This window comes from Echinops telfairi, unplaced genomic scaffold, assembly GCF_000313985.2.
Source record: "Echinops telfairi isolate 266 unplaced genomic scaffold, ASM31398v2 ScPeMD7_3533;HRSCAF=4204_0, whole genome shotgun sequence".
NCBI classification, from domain to species: domain Eukaryota; kingdom Metazoa; phylum Chordata; class Mammalia; order Afrosoricida; family Tenrecidae; genus Echinops; species Echinops telfairi.
The window spans coordinates 60867072-60885162 of NW_022107431.1; the positions used below are offsets into that span (position 1 = coordinate 60867072).

Genomic DNA, 18091 nt, shown 5'->3' on the forward strand with positions numbered 1-18091 from the left:
TCTCTCTCTCTCTCTCTCTCTCTCTCTCTCTCTCTCTCTCTCTCTCTCTCTCTCTCTCGTGTGTGTTGTGTGTGTGTGTGTGTGTGTGTGTGTGTATTCTCCCCCACATACGCCCAGTATATTTTTTGTTTTCTAGGTTTCAGGGAAAACCGTGCCCAATTACTCTTTTGATTATTCAAGTCCTCCATGTTCTGCAAAATCTCAAGCAAATCTTTAGTAATGATCATATCAAACACTCCAGCTCTTATTACTCATTCGTCTCTCTGAGATAATTCCACAGTCTTTTCTGAACTTGTAGTTATAGAAGCACACCTCTATTGTTAAAAGGACAATATGCATTCCGCCTGGTGCTGGAATTTCTACAAGGGCTTGTCCAGATTATGAGTGCTGACTCTCGTTAATTTTCATTGTAATTTGTCTAGCCCCTGGTGCAGTTCATTCTAGGTTTCAACAACCCTAACAATTACAAAAAATTTTCTTATCATCACTTATCACTTCATAGCTTCAAACCATCAATCATTATTGTACTTTTAATAGCTATAGAGAACAGATTAAATCCCTCCTATAGGTTCCCACGTTTCGAATATTTCCAGAACTGTATCCAGTCTCCAACAATCTGAAGGTATGTTTACACCATGCCCTCCTGGGCATTCTGATATCATCATGTTTGTCACTGTCCTGGGACTGATGCAGCGCCTTTGGTTGTACTATTCCAGAAGTGCGCTGGCAGTGCTTGGGTCAATTACCTAGAAAATGGCATAAACTCGACTACTCCCAAATGTGGACATTTTCCACTGTATCTCATTCTTTCATTTCTTCAGGGTATCGAACAAACAAATGCTGTAGCATGTGTTTAATCAAAATGGCTTTGAAATTTTCCCTAAATTACTTTCCAATGAATATTTCTGAGCGTGCATTTTCCCCCAGAATCCTTCTGTTATAATAATATAATAATATAATAAATGGATAGCCATTAAATTTCTCAAAAATAAAATGTTAGTAAAATCTCTCATAAAAATTAAACATGCTACAGTATGTGGCAGTTCCTACAACAATATAAGTGAACACGGGCAAACGGCACCGTAGCATGGGAGTACCATAAAGAGCTTTGCAAACAACGGCTGCGTGGCATTGGAAATCAGCGAGTGATCTATTTCGGCAGCTCACAATTTTGTACTTTTAAAGAAGTGTGGTATTTCTCATATCATGTTCCAGATTTCTACTAGTACATGGTGATAGTCCCATGTCTTGTAGGAACAAGGAAATGGCATTTTCCTGAAAAGGTAAAACAGTATGTGGGCAGGTGTTTCAGGCCAACCATGTTCATTGACCCTCCGTTGATAACAGTTGGTACTGCTGGGAGGTCAGACGGCCTCTGATTGTTTTTTAGAACAATTTGCATCTCATTTTTTTCAAATTCTGCTTTCCAATTCTTACTCTCAAGCCATTGCTTAAATTATCTGTTCCTCGGTAAGGAATAGCATTTCCTTTGGCTGAGAAACCATCCACATCATCCCGCATTAGCTGTGATGAGCCTCACCAAGGGCGAAGTGGTGGCTGACTCTCCTGTCTTGGCAAGGCCACTGACGAGGCACTGTGCCAGCACCCGGGGCGATTACTGACAGATTGGCCCAATTGCCACAGCTTTGATGGCAATCTGCACAGGATTACCAGTCATTTCAAGGGAACAAAACAAATGGGGCCACTAAAGCCTACCCACAAATTTCCCAATTTCAATGAACCCACTGTAAACTTTCTCTGACCATTTTGATGGCGGCATGCCCGCCAAGCTCAGTCATGATGGATGTAGTCATTAGCATTTTAGTTTTTATACAAAACCTGAAGCCAAACCATATGGTCTGACAGATGTTCCAGCAATGAGCTCTATTTGATTCCCTGAGTGTCCACTTACACTGGACCTTCATGAAAGAAAGCGGCTTTGGGGGCGGGGGGTAGTTACAGCCATCCCTTGTTTCTGCTTTTCCATATCATTAAAAGATGTATGGTGCTGTTAAGAGAACATTCAGAGCATATTTTCTTCTATATTTCAGCCTTCATGAATGAACACGAATTACCATGGAACCAAAGTCAGTTCACTTCAAATGAAGATGGGCAAAAATGCAGGTGATGTCTGCAAGGCTCATGCCATATATGGTTGGATTAGAGTAGTCTGCAGGTTGGTTATTTGATAATTTATTGCAAATATTCATATTTCCCTGGGTCTGGTTTTATTGAGGTTAAATATATACACTGGGAGTTGGACAGGTACAGTGTCACAGGTGTCTAAGCCAACATGTGCTGCCGTGGAGTCATTATGACACACAGGACAGTGGTGAGCTGTCCCATGGGGTTTCAAGGGCTATAATCATTATCGAAGCTGATTGCCACATCTTGCTCCCACAGAAGGGCTGGTGGGCCTATGTACTATCACCACGGCTGTGGATAATTTATACAATATGCCCTAAAAACCAGCATCTCAATCAAGATAGAGCATACTTACTAGAAATTTCTTTCCTGCCCTCTTCCAGTCTATCCGCATCCCATAGGCTATTGTGATTTCAATCTTCATATTTAAATTTTGTCTCTTCTGAGACTTAATATAAATGGAAGTATACATTGTAAATACTATAGTATCTGTCTTTTCCCCCAAAATATAACGCTGCTGAGCTATACCCATGCTTAGACACATATAAATATATTATTATTTTTTTATTGCTGAGGAGCCTGCCATTAATGAACCAGCAATTGTTTATCCATTGTCCTTTAACATACATATGGACCTTTACATCTATTGGTTACTATCAATAAATCTGTAATAATCCATTCTTTTCCAAGACCTTATGGGGGCGCATCTCTCCATTTCTCTTAGATAAACACCTAGATGTAACTTCGGGGTCATATGTTAGATGTTTGCTTGCAAACTTACTTTTCTGGTTGTCATTTCATTTGCTATTTCACTGTTACACTTTACAACACAGAAAAAAAAAGAACATATGCTAATGATTAGTGATAGCCATTTAGAACACTTTTATTCATTTACTACCTTTCAGAATTTCATAAAAAATAACTCAATGCAAAGTCAGCTCAATTATAACATAAACATAGTGGCATGTTGAAACTTGACTAGTGGGAGAAATTAAGTTTTAAATTATTGATCTTGGACTCAGAACATAAAAGAGAATAGCTCAGCCCCCACCCTCCACCCCTCCTAACCCCGATAAAGGTTAATGCTTTTCTTAACCTAGTAATCTAAAACTCTTTCTTGGAGAAATGCCTGGGATATATGGTACATGGGCCATAAGTGACTTTCGGAATTCCAATCAATAATTAACCTTCATTACTTTGCCTATAAAAACAGACACAAAATGTATTTCTATTAGTAACCTTCCTTTTTAAAATCTTCAGGCTTTGTCCTAAATCCAATATCTTTCCTAAAATGGGGGATCAACAACAATAAAACTCTCCTGGAATTGTATTGCGATACCGTCTCAAGGCTTAGACCATCACTGGCTCAAGAGCCACGGCAAGGAAAGGGCCCCTTCCTTCGCCCATGTCCACCAGGGAAGAGAAACAGGAAGAACGCGCTCATGTAACAGAATCCACCACTACGGTCTCTTCAACTTTTGCATCTTAGCTGCTGAGTGTCATTTCTGTAGCTTCTTGCTGTTAAAAGCAAGCTAGTGGGGGCATGACAGTGCAGATGTGTGTCAGTGTTCATGGTGATGGACCTCTTTCTAGCACGTTGAAGTCTTTAATAAATTGACATGTAACACGAATGTCAAGGTAAATGTGTATGTTTGAACATGACAATGAAAACATTTTGATCCATTTCTCTGTGACATTTGGTGCGATGAAACTTTTGAATTCATTTTGAAGTTTTAAAAAATATGGGTGATAGAAAATTTTGGGACCAGGTGGTAGCAATAGTTCCACATCATGATTATAGAAATTAAAGTCACTGAATTAGACATGTGAAAAAAGAATGGCAAAATGGCAAATTTTCATTGCACACATTCTTACCAAAATAATAATAAAGAATAATTAAAGTGTATAAGAAATATTTTTAACAGAGAGAAATAAACAGGTGAATTTTATTTTAGCCGTGAGCGAAAAGGGTGGGGGAGTCGGGAGTGGGGGCAATGGTGAGAGCACATGGCGGTGTTGAGCCCAACAGTTGCCCCATGGAAGACAGACTTGCCCATCTGCTGGAGATGCACAGTCTTAGAAACCCTACTGGCAGTTTTTCTCAACAGTACTGGGTTTAGTTTTGTTTATTATTATGTTTTTCAATGAGAAACGTATCTGACATCTCAACACAATAACCAGGTATATTTTTCATATGTTACATAGAATGTTACAAATTATACAAGAAAATGTAATTTGTAACATTATTTTCTCTTACTTGTACTTGACCATAAGCCTTGAGTTAGGAACAACAAAATCTTTAGCAGTGGAGCACTGTTGGGACCAATATGGGTTAGAGTGAAATTTGTTGTTAGCACTGAAGAACATCGACTCATATGAAAACACTTTGTAAATTGCTAAATGACATAAAACGTGAAGTAATTATATCTTTCACTTTCTTTCTTTTTTTGATCATATTATTGAAGGCTTTTACAATTCCTATTACAATCCATACATCAACTGTATCAGGCATATTTGTATACATGTTGCCATCATTCTTTTCTAGACAATTACTTTCTATTAAGCCCTTGCTATCAGCTTCTCCTTTTCTCCTCTCTTCCCCACCCACCCTTGTGACCCCTGGATAGATTATAAATTATTATCATTTTCATATTTAACACCAACCACTGTCTCCCTACACCCACGGTTTCCATTGTTCTACCCCCTGGAGGCGGGTGTATGGGTGTGTATCAGTCATGATCGGTAACTTTCATGACATTTAAGATAAAAGAGGAATCTAAAATTTCTCTGAAAATATCTGAGTACTTCAGAGGTTAGGGTCAAGATGGCGTCCAGGCAGAATCACTCACCCAATGCTCCTGTTGCTAGACCAGAAAATTAAGAGATAGGCATTGGATAAGCTAGAGGAGAAAACATAGGATGGAAAATTCCAATGGATGGATGGATTGTTAAAAGAACTGTAAGATACACTCTTCTCAGGGGAGGGGCAGGCATCCACTTAGTATTTGGGGCGGTTCTGTACTACTTTTTCCTTTAAAATATAAAATTGGCCGCTTTGGTAGCTTTTGTCATGTCACCTCATATTTAGACAACATTTTACTGATGGAAGTTCAATGTTATGTAATGTAAGTGGTTGACAGGACACAAAACACTGATTATCGTTTTTTATTTCGCTCATGGCGGCAGGTGTCACAGCCACTCTATTATTCCAGTATTTCTGTGATAGGATGCAGCGACCTTTCATTGAGTTGCTTCAAGTACATCCTTCCTCAGTACTTTCGGCAGATACTGTAAACAGTTGGTCTCACATGGAAACTTAATTTAAGGGACCGTTTTTTATCCTCATACCAAAAAGCAACATCAAAGGTTTTCAATCTTTTATCCAACAACAAAACGTGGTAAAGGTAATGTTTCAAGACATTCAGAATAATCTAAAGACCCGCATTGGCATTTGTAACTGGAGGACATTTCCTTCACAATCCTAGAACATTCTTTTATAGATCAGAAAATTGAGGTCCACACAGTTAAATGAATCTTCCAAGCAAATACAGCGTCCTGGGAGCGGGGTTAGAATTGAGGGTTGTTCTTCCTGACCTCCAGGACATTGCTCTCCAAGCTAAAATAATCAGACACCTTCTTGTTATATATTCTAATTGATTATACAATACAATATATGCAAACTTACATCGGAACTAGAATTCTTTACACTTCATTTGCTTTTAACACTTGGGGGCAAAAAAAAAAATCACACTAATTGACAACCACCAGGCTCTTTCTTAATGAAAATGAAATTATATATGTGCAAATGACTAGTCTTATGACACTCATCTTTAAATGATATTACAAAAAAAGAAATTTTTACTTTGAAAACAGCCTAAACTCGGCAATTGATAGTTTTCCACCGTTCTTGAAGAGTGAGAAAAATGATTAAGAGAAGTGAAAGTCATTTATGTGGTATGCTTTAAAAAAGGCTTAATAGCTTTTGAATGAAAAAGGAAAATTTGTAAACAGCTGAGAAATTGACAATGCCAAGGCAGAAATCAAAGTCAAAAAGAAATACACAAATTCACTCTCCTGTGGTGAGTGCAGACAGGGGAGGGCGAACAGAAAGCTGAATACGGTCCACACAAAATACTTCCCTCTCTCATCTTTGCTTCAATAAATAGCGGGCAGAAAATATGAAGAAATCATGATGAAATAAATCAACCCTCAAAGCAGTAAACAAACAAACAAACAGAAGAAGAGCTGCAACCCACTCAGACCAGCAGGGTCCAGAGAAATCTTTGTTGCCACTAGGCAGCTTGTGTTTGAGGATACAAAACCCCCTTTCTTTGAAACCCACATTAAATCCTGTAGCATAAAATCAAGGGCAGGTTGCATAGTCTCTGGTTCTCCTAGCCAGAGCGATCTGGACACAAATCAAATGACAGCTAATGTTATCTATGAGATGTTTGAGAATGCATAACTAAGCCTGAACATACATATTTTTACAGCTAAGTGTTTGTTTAGATCAGAAGAAGAGCCAAAGTAAGAGAGACGGACTCAGTTAAGAGACATACACAAGGAGAGAATGAGAAATCAAAAAAAAAGAAGCTCTGATACTAATAAAACAGCTTGTGAATTATATAATACACTATTCAGACATGAGAGATGGTTTCTATTTCAATCTATGTAGGAGAAAGTAGCAAAATCACAATTTTAAAGAAAAAAGACCTCATTTCTTTTCATATTTTGGCAATGCCTTGATTGTGCTGCTATGACAAAAGTGGTTTTTCTTACAGTTTAAACTTATTGCCACTGAGTTGATTCCAACCAATGGTGCCCCTGCAGGGCGGAACAGGAGTGCCCTGTCAGTCGCCACGGCTGAGGGCAGCAGCGTGCCACATGCCAAACAGAGGCGCTGGTTGGGTTCAAACCGCTAATCCTTTGATAGTTTGTGTGTAGCTCCTTTGCTCACAGTTCAGAAGGCGACATCCTAAACGTAGGGCTCTGACCCTAAGGAAGGTTTTCATTCTGTATTTGCTCCAGCCAGAAATCTTTGTCTCATCTCAGCTTCTGCATAATGGCTAGTGATCTTCATGCAATGGGCCACAGGTCTCCCCCCATCTCTGCTTGCTTCCTTGTACCAACTCTGGTCTTTTATATCTCAAAGATGAATGGCTTAAAATACTCCCTCTACTGTGATGGCCTCTCAATGAAAAAAAAAAAAAGAAAAGAAAAAGAAAGGCTATTCACAAAGAAGATGACAAGCACTTGTCTTCAAGCTCACTGCCATTGAGTCGAGGTTGACTAGAGTGACCCCCAGGGCAGGACAGAACTGCCCCAGGGAAGCACTGCTCCCAGACTGTCACTCTGTATGGGAGTGGAAATCCCCGTGTTTCTTCCTCCTGCAGACTGGCCAGTGGTTCCAAACTGCTGGCCTTGCATGTTAACAGCACATGTAACCACGATGCACCCAGGGCTCTTCTGAGCACTGGTGTAGCTGTTAGGATTGATAAAACCTATTTTCAAGAAGTACAGTTCAAACTTTAACAGCTATCTTGTTAAATGAAAATCAGATGTTATGAAAAATAGCAATAATTTGTTTTCTATAAATTATATCTGTTAAAACACTCAACTGATTGCTGTGTGGGAATTAGGCAGACCAACAGAACTCATGTTTGTGTGTATGTATATATAATGTATAGGTGACATCTAGGGTAATATCAGTCATTCGAGGACAGCAGTTCTCAACCTGTGGGTCGCGACACACCTTTGGGGGTCGAATGACCCTTTCACAGAGATTGCGTGATTCATAACTGTAGCAAAATTACAGGTATGAAGTAGACAAAATAATTTTATGGTTGGGGGTTCACCACAACAAGAGGAACTATATTAAAAGGCCACCGTATTAGAAAGGCTGAGAACCACTGTTCTAGGAGGGTTTGTTTCAATAATCATTTACTATAATCACCATCCCTAACCACCTACAAACTAAGGATTATACTCAACACTAATCTCACCTCTTCTAATGAAACAGTAAAATAAACCATGTCTATTTTTAAGAAATTAATCTTACAATTACTTTTTATTTTTGTCTCCATTGGTATTCTCAGGAATTTAAAATTTTATCTAATTAAGTCCCTTTCCTCATTTGGATGCGGGGAAGAACTACACTAGTTGCCAAAAGAATATCAGTTACCTATGATCTAACTTCAAATAATTAGTCCAGTGGTTGTCAGAGTTCAGCGTTCCAGCTTTAGAATTACTGTTGGCTGTCCCTATGTTCCTTCCCCGTTTATAATACTGCCAAATATATATATATATATCTGTGCACATTCGCTTATGACATGTAGTAACTCTTGGACTTTTAAACTTTTATTTATTTATAAGCTGCCAAACTTATTTGGCCTATCCCCCCCCTTTTCGAAAAAATAACTGAGTGACTCCCTAGCAATTAAAAACTTCTGAACTACAGGCCATAATCCAGGATAAAGTGTAAGTAGGTGTCTGCTTTTGTTGCCTCCCCTGGGTCACTTTATGGGCCCCGGGTATGGGTCTCCTTCACTTTGGGAAACACTGAATTAAATGCATATTGAATTAAATGTACATTGATCGAGCATTTACACTTGCCCAACATGTATGTTAAATATCAATGAATTAAATATATATTTATTGAGGACTTGATAAATACAAGGTAACTATATTTAATTCCAATCTTGTGATCAACCCTTATGAATACGAATTCTAAACATTTTAATTGGCTCACTAACAATGCCCATCTTCTGAAATACTCCCAAGGGTTTCCTAAAATACTTTAAGGGGGGAAAAATGTCAGAGTATGACATTTTCTAATTAAGAATTATGCTCTTGTAAATTAAATGTTTAAACTATTATTAAATTTTTAAATGTCTTTCATTTTTCATCGTATTTCCAAAGGGCTTAGAGGAATAATTTTTAATAGCTTATACATAACACTATTAGAGAATTATTAGGTTTCACTACAGATTAATACAAATACTTTAAAATTATGTTCTCCTACTTTTACTCATATACAGACAAAACTCTGTATTCAATTACATCAAACCCACTCAAAAGACAAAGTTTTATATGTTCTCTCTCTCTCTCTCTCTCTCTCTCACACACACACACACACACACACACACACACACGAGTGTAAAATAAAAGAATAAAAATCACAAAAAGTACCTGAGTGAATTGTCCTTAAAGCGAGCATAGCCTGTATCTCAGTTACCAAGTTGGCCTTACCTGGAGCCATAACTTGTTATGTACAGCATCTCTCCCAGTGGCAATACACTGAAACGTAGCATTCTGTCCTGCATTGACCTCTACATCCCCAAGGCGCAGGAAATGAGGAGATTTATCTGTGAAGAAAGAGATATCAATATGGATATGGTTTGGATATAGATATAAAATTAATATTTTGTGACACGAAGAAAACATACATGTTACTTTTGCTAACAGAATCATGTTTTTAATCATTTTACCCTTGGTTATGACATTAACTATGAGTTTTCTTCACACAAGGGATCACCATTTTCTCATTCTCTTTTCTTTTCTCAATCAGCCTTATTGCTTATTTCCCCTCAGCTGCTAAAACATTGCTATATAACGAGTGAGCCCTCTGTAGCCACCAGTGGCTGACAGAGCATGCTGCATAGGGGTGATAATAAAATGACCACAAATCAAATCAAGCACAAGGGACTTCCTTACGGACACAAATTGCAACAAAATATATAAATACAATACAAACATATAGTGATTCTAAAAGAATGGCATTTACATGTTTCTTGGACTAGTTAGCTGTAATTTAAGCAGCTAAATATTCTTTTCTTATTATTTTATAAAATTCAGTAGGTGCAACCATCTGATTCCTCTAAGAACAAGGAACTAATTTCATTCCTCTCAAATACGTTATCACCTTAGTTGTAGTTAATACTACTTCTTACTCATTTATAGAAAAGTTAACCAAAAACACAATGCCACCAAAAAGTGCTGACTGTAGTCAAAATGGGCCTGTCCACCCAGTTTCTCTCCAACTCCCTTTAAAACTAAAGGCTCTCATGTGTTCTATAGATAGGATATTAAAACAAGAGAACTTAAACATCAATCAGTAAGAGAAAAGCTCAGGGAGGACTATATTACACTGACTGCAATCAGTATGCTCAAATAAATTTTTTCATTTGTTGACTCATATGAGCCTTTCTTTGGTGTAACATCTATTTTTAAGAGATGAAAGTGAACAATAGAGACAAAATTCCCTTGAGTTACCAGTAATTGATAGAAAAACACACAAAACCCTGAAAACCCACTTAAACTTTGAATGAAATTTATTCTCAGAAAATACCACTTGGAATGTATATAATGTGTATTGCTACATCGTTCTCTGCTGCTTCACTTCAGGAGCTATTTGAGTTGGAGTGAGGGTTAGGAAAATCATTTCCCAGGCCAGCAGCATCGCCATCACCTGGGATCCTGTAGAAACACCAGCCGCTGGCTAGTTCATGCCAACTTAGGGTGACCATGTGTTGCAGCAGAGAAATGTGTTCCATCGGGTGTTCGGGAGCCGGTGTGTAGTGTCAGATGCCTCGTGGGGACTTTCAACAGCAACCTTCTGGTTAGCAGCTGGTTGTGCCGATCCTCTCCACCACCTAGTGACTCAGGGAATTTGATAGAAATCTACATCCTCTTCCCACCCTGACGTACTGGAGGGGCCAAGCAACCTGCCATTCATTCCCTAAGCTCATAGGTGATTCTGATGAATGCTAGAGTTTTTCAGCCACTCAGCAGGAACACAGTGATTGCCCATCCCAAGCTGCCCCCTGGCCATGCTGCTTACAATGCATAGATACATTTCCTCCAGGGAGGCCTACTGCACAGATCAACCAGAATTCAAGAGCCCTATAAAACACTGCCTTTGAGAGATATAGCTAATGTGTGGATTTCTGCCAGCTGTTTTATGTGTGAAACTAATGAATGCATGCAATATTTGTTTTCCAGGCAATGCAATATAAAAACAAATTCAGTCATGCCATCTGAAGATCAACAATGTGCATCTAAGGGCATAACATAACTATGTGATTAGTAATCTGTGTTTCTTGTTTTGTTTGCTTTCTCCCTTTGTTTGACAATTATGTATTAATAAATGGCTAAGTAAAAAAAAACTCAGACAAAAAGGACAGGAATAAATTGAGCTTTTTCCTTTCATCTTACTCCAAATCTCAGTTTCACAGATAAACTTAGGGGGACTTCCTTAGCATTTCCTGTCGGTTGAACTCTGATTGCTCATCTTTGCTTTCCTAGACAACTTAATAACAATAACAATAAAAGGCAGGAAAAGTCCTTGTATAACTGCAGTGATAATATATTAGTTCTCAATAATTAAATCATTTAAGACTCTTTTGACATATATCTAATTCGTTACAACTCTAAAAATTACTTGATTCAGAATCTAATAATATTTCCGTGTTCTTTTAAAACATAAAAGCTAAAATTGAACTTAAGGCTAGGAGTAAAAACACACAAAGAGACAGGCATGTCCAAGTGATAGACAATCAACAGTCATTGCCAATACAAGGCAGGTGTTGCAAGGACAGAGAAAAATACAATTCTTAATCACAACCTACCACAAGGATAACTCAGCACTTGGATATCATCAATGGCAATATAACCACTTCTCCCTCCTGAGACTTCAGCTTCAAATATTACCTGCCAGGAAGAAACAGAAAATGTTTATAACAATCATTTGTAAGGCATTTCCACTGAGGAAGGAGATTGGCTATAGCTCACTTAAAGAAAATTAAATTTGCTTTTCGCCTTTAAGAATGAAAATGTACTTCGTAGTGTTATTTCCTAAATGTTGTCACCAGAAAACAGAAATATTTGAGCAACAATTAAATTACTGAGAGAAAGGTGCTGCTATAATTTTTAAGCAACTACAATTAAACATTTTTAGCTTCTCGAATGAGTTAAGCCTATGAAGCAAACCAAATGACTCTCAAGGAAAATTTCTTCCTGTCCACTTTTGTCAGGGGTATATTCTGTCACTATTCCTATATTAATAAATGGCAAGCCAAAAAATCCTCATTAAAATTAAGCTTCTGTTATGTAATTTGTGCTTACATTTCAGACAAGAACTTCGTGTAGCCTTTCTTTTAATAGTATATGCTACAATTTCCAAGAGAATGATTTATCATGCAGCATATTTCAAAGTTTTATTTGACCATGGGCTCATTTATTCAGAAGAGAAATGAAATATTATTGGACTAAGCATTTCACAACAAATTTTAGCAAATGCAATGGAAGTTGTACAAAGGGTGAAGTATTGCCATCCAAGCATCTAAGACACATTTTGGCTGACCACCATAGGGAGGGATAAACACAGTGGCTGCCACAATGGGTTAAAACATAACAGTGAATTGTTATTATTTTTTTCTTATCACACTGGACCTAACTTTTAAGCTAGATTCATTTTGTTCTGGTTAATCATAAACCAGATCATTAATCATTACTTCTGTAGGATATTTATTAGAATAGGACCAAAAAGGGGAGAAAGTTTTAAAAGAATCAGATTCAATACAAAAATGATGCTGAATGTAGTTGAGATCGAAAACCTACCTGCAAGATAACTGGGCAGTCTCTTTCAGAAGGGCCATACAGAAGAGATGATAAATCCAGGGTGCGATATAGCACTGGTGAACCACATAACTATCCTCTAGTTCTTTAATATTTCCTCCCCGTACTATTACAGATTTTATTTGTTCTGCCTCATTAATCATGTCAGATTTGCACTGGTTCATCTGTATATTTAAGATCATTCGATACATGAAAGCTAAGATAGATAACCCTTCAGAAACAGTAACAGGAGTAACGGTTCCCTGAGGGTACAGGAAGAGAAAGGAAGAAGGGGGAAATAGGGAACTGAAAACTGTAAAACCCCACTCTATGGGATTAAAGAACAGAAGTGTATGTGAATATGTGAATGGATATATTGGATGTGTAAGATATGGAAAGAAAAATTTTAAATAAGGGTTCCTGGGGGGTATGGTGGGGGAAGGAAGTGGATAAAGGGGAGCAGATATCAAGTTCAAGAAGAAATAAAATACTTTGAAATTGATTGTGGTAGCAATTGTACAACACTGTTTGATGTGTTTGAACTATGGAATGTTATAATCTGTGAAAGCTCCCAATAAAATTATTTTTTTAAAGAAAAAAAAAACACATAACAGTGATTGTGAGAATGGTGCAGTACCAGAGAGGGGTTTTTTTCTGTTGTACAGAATCAGTTCAATGATGCCTAACAACAAAACAATGGAAGTAATATTTAAAGTACTACATTTAAAGTAATAGCATAATCAAATTTGTCAAGTAGAATGGCATTTGGCTGTAGGAATGGGTTAAATACAGATCTGAAATAGACAAGTCATCTAGTCACAATGGAGACAGAATGATGAAATGTAAAAGGACAAATGATAATAATGTTAAAGAAGGAGACATTAGAACTTACTGACTCCTAAGCGCAGAGTAGAGTTAAAGAGTGATCTCGGGCTTGGGTCACTAGCTAGAGCCTGCTGTCATGAGTAATACCATATAGAGAACAACCTAAAACCAAACTGGTCATCGGATCAATTTCAACTCATAGCACGTAATCCTACAGGACAAAGGAGAAGTGCCTCTTTGGGTTTTCAAGGTGGCAAATCTTCATGGGAGCAGAAAACTTCATAGAGTTCCCACATTGTGGCAGGTGGGTTGACACCGCTGACTTTGCCACCATGGCTCCTTCCCGTCCACAAAGAAGTACTCATTTGGGGATGAATATAATTAAGTAAGCTTAGAACACTTCAGATCAGACTTGCCTATGATACATACAGAAGATAATGTTATTATTTTCTAAGCGAAAACCTTAACAGCGTTACTCAACCAGTGGGTCATGGCCCCTTTGGGAGTCGAACGACCCTTTCACAGGGGTTGCCTAAGATTACTGGAAAAAGCATATTTCCGATGGTCTTAGGAACCAAGACACTGCTCCTCTATGCATTTCCATGCGGGACAGCGCACATGCAGATATGATGTTCTAGTGAGAAAGAAGCTATCTCAACCTTCACACTGACGTTAGCTTCTTACCCATACTGTCCCAAAATGTAGCAATGTAGTTTACTGTTATTATATTAAGATTGTTACCCATGCTACACCATGCTTCAAGACAAAATTCCATTTATTTGTCATTAGAAATAAATATTTCACAACATATAATTACATATCTCATATATTTGTAGATAATATTATATTTGTACATAGTATATTTGTAATTAATATATTAATTACATATTATATTTGTGACTAATCACTTTAATTATGTTCAATTTATATGATGCTTTAATTATGTTCAATTTAGACAATGAAAATACATCCTGCATATCAGATATTTATATTACAATTCATAACAGTAGCAAAATTACAGTTATGAAGTAGCAACGGAAATAATTTTATGGTTTGGGGGTCACCACTACATAAGGAACTATATTAACAGGTCACGGCATTAGGAAAGTTGAAAATGTGTGCATAAGTAAACATGATGAAGAAAGGTGATGGTGTCCAATTATCAAAAGATATAGCATCTGGGGTCTTAAAGGCTTGAAGGTAAACAAGCAGCCATCTAGCTCAGATGCAACAAAGCCCACATGGAAGAAGCATACCAGCCTGTGTGATCACGAGGTGTCAAAGAGATCAGGTATCAGGCATCAAATAACAAAAAATCAAATCATTGTGAATGAGGAGGGAGTGCAGATTGGGGACCCGAAGCCCACCTGTAGGCAACTGGACATCCCCTTACAGAAGGGTCACAGGGAGGAGAAGAGCCAGTCAGGGTGCAGTGTAGCAACAATGAAACATACAACTTTCCTCTAATTCTTAATTGCTTCCTCCCCCTGACTATCATGATCCCAATTCTACCTTACAAGTCTAGCTAGACCAGAGGATGTACACTGGTACAGATAGGAACTGGAAACAGGGAATCTAGGACAGATGATCTCTTCAGGACCAGTGGTGAGAGTGGCAATACCGGGAGGGTAGAAGGAGGTTGGGGTGGAAAGGGGGAACTGATTACAAGGATCTACATATAACCTCATCCCTGGGGGACAGACAACAGAAAAGTGGGTGAAGGGAGACGTTGGAGAGTGTAAAACATGACAAAATAATAATAATGTATAAATTATCAAGAGTTCATGAGGAGCTGATACCAAGGGCTCATGTAGAAAGCAAATGTTTTGCGAATGATGATGGCAACAAATCTACAAATGTGCTTGACACAATGGATGGATGTATGGATTGTGATAAGAGTTTGCGAGCCCCCAAGAAAATGAGTTTTTAAAAAGAATATAATAACATAGATATGTCTGAGAGAAACTCACTGTCGTTGAGTCAATTCATAGCAACCCTACAGGAAATGGCAGAACTGCCCCTGTGTGTTTCTGAGACCGTAACTCTACGGGAGTAGAAAGCCTTGTCTTTCTCCCACGGAGCGGCTGCAGGTTTTGAATTGATGGCCTCGTGGTTAACAATCCAACACATAACCCACGAACTACACCAGCAAGAATCTATCAGTATCAGCCAGCAGAAAACAGGACAGGACTCCAGACGTTGCCTCAAGAACTAATGTATTCTTCAATGGTTTGGCTCTCAAAATAGAGAGGCAAAATTATTATCTCAAAAATAACCTTGACAATTAACGTCATTATAAATAGCGCACAGATTAAACATTGTGTGTCATACACCACAGGATCTCTGAGTACTCCCACACTCATCTGATGCTCTCACATCCTCCCAAAGCCCGCCCTCCCCCAGGGGACAGAACAGGCCGGGGTTGTGCATCAATTTTTCACCGACCCTTCTCTGGTGCTGCTTCTGTCCTATTTCAAGTGAGCCCTTCATGATTGCTGGCTCCAGTGGCTTACGATGCATCTGGGAAGAAAGAGGGCTAGGTCTGTGTGAGAAGAGAAATGTGTCAAGATGAAATAATAGATAACCACTGAACACAGGCGTGTGCGTGTGCATGCCTTACATGTATTTATGCAGATTCGGTATGAGTGCACTGTTATCATGGCGCATTCTGAACTGCTTAACAACAGCTTAGAAGAAACAGCGAGAGAACGAAATACTAGAATAAATCTCAGGAGTCAGTTGCAGTATAAGTTCATTGCTTTGGGGTGAACAAAGTTCAGTTTGACTCCTGACCCTCTTTTTTACTAATTCCTCAGCAAATCATACATGGACAAGTCAAGTCTCAACTCCAAGAAATAGATACAACATAGTTGGTATTATAAAATTTTATGATGAGTAAGTGTAATTTATGTAAAAGTGTCATGCAAGCCAAAAGACATGCTAGTCAACGTTGTTAATAAGTGAAGTTAGTAGAAATGTCCTCCAGAAAAATACGTTTTATTTAATAAAAGTCTCTCAAAGAAAAGAAAGTTATATAAAAATAAAAAGTGAGAAAACTATTATTGAAAACATTTAAAGAGAAGACATTTGTCTGGACAAAGCATTACATCTCTGTGTCAGTTCGTTTCCTTTAATTTTGTTATAGTCAGCATTCATTAACTTATTTCAACTTTTAGGAGTGTCTTAGCTTTACTTGCTTGAAGTGATTCTCTTCCTTTGTTTCACCTAGGTGATGAGTTTAAACAAGATTATAGCCCCCCTGAGAAAAATTGTATTTGTTCATTTCAATTGCGCTTTACTCAGGACAATAAATCTAGGCCTTGATTTCAAAGGAGGCAAAAAGGATCGGGGCTTTTGTGCTTATTTTCATTAAGGGGTGGGGGTACCGTTTCTCTTTTAGTGACCTCATTTCACTGGCTAAGTGTTGGCTTTCCCTCATTAACGAACGCTAGAAGAAGTTTCTAAGATCAGATTCCTTTACTGCTAAGGATCTAATCAGCTTTATCACTTCAACAGAGCCCTCACCTTGTAAAACTCTCTGTCCAGTCGGGGGAAACAAATCTCAATGGCTTAATTACAAAACGCTTGCTTGGGCTAATGCGCAGGTCAGATCTAATGCTTGGTGTCGAGTAGTCAGCCAGTGCTTTCCAGAAGCAGAGGGCAACGGAAGCCGTACCAGATGTCAGCAGTAACCCAGGCAGGAGACCAGCCTGAGAGCAGAATGAATGGGCTCCGCTTTTCAAGCTGTTTCCATTTCACTCCATTCCCTGCAATAGTGAAGGTGATGATTCTAATCAAATTTGTGCTACTCCAGCAACATTCTTGGATTATTAACTAAATCAATGGAGGAAAGCTGAATTAAAGTACAAATATTGCAGGCCCTAAGAAACAAGGACAACTTTATTCTCTAATGAAACTGAATTAAATACATGCAGATGAATACCAAATAAAAGGGAAAACTGAGCAAGATGACATGACTTCCGGGATATATTCGATGGTTTGGCATTATAAATTCTGCTCTCATAAAGAGTTACAGTTTGGAATCGACAAGGGCTGTTCTAGTCAGTCCTATAGGTTGCTGAGTCAGGTGCAACCACATGGCAATTCTGTTGGGAACCAATTTCTTTAATTTCAGTTTTTGTGTCCTTATGATGTGTGTCAAATGACATATGGGACACTGTATAATAACAAATAGGATGGACACTACAAAATTAAAATTTAATCACCTTTGATTTTCTTTAGAGAATGTCATAGGGCTAAGAAATGACACTCCAACATCAGGTATTTACTTAGTTCACAATCTTCTATTGTGTCAATTTGGGTAGTTTATATAAGATATTTTAAATTTCAGGGGGCTCAAAGGAACACCCCAGTGACTGGCACACGGCAAGTGCTACACATTGAAAAGTGCTGCCATCTTGGGAAGAAAACATCCACAGAGGATACTTTATAAAGGAAATTTCTTCCCACAACCTTCTCCTTTCCATTGAAAACTAACTCCCACATC

At 38.1% G+C, this 18091-nt stretch overlaps 1 protein-coding gene across 11 annotated transcripts in view; it reads right to left on the reverse strand.

The window, feature by feature from the left end:
* The window catches only part of PTPRK (protein tyrosine phosphatase receptor type K), a 640850-nt gene that overhangs the window by 282257 nt on the left and 340502 nt on the right, over positions 1-18091 (reverse strand). For all 11 annotated transcript variants that reach the window (XM_045294289.1, XM_004702060.4, XM_045294293.1 and 8 more), the window contains exons 4-5: positions 11772-11853; positions 9394-9509 (exon numbers count right to left, since the gene is read on the reverse strand). In XM_045294289.1, coding sequence (XP_045150224.1) covers positions 9394-9509; positions 11772-11853 — 198 coding nt within the window. The remainder of the gene's footprint in view (positions 1-9393; positions 9510-11771; positions 11854-18091) is intronic.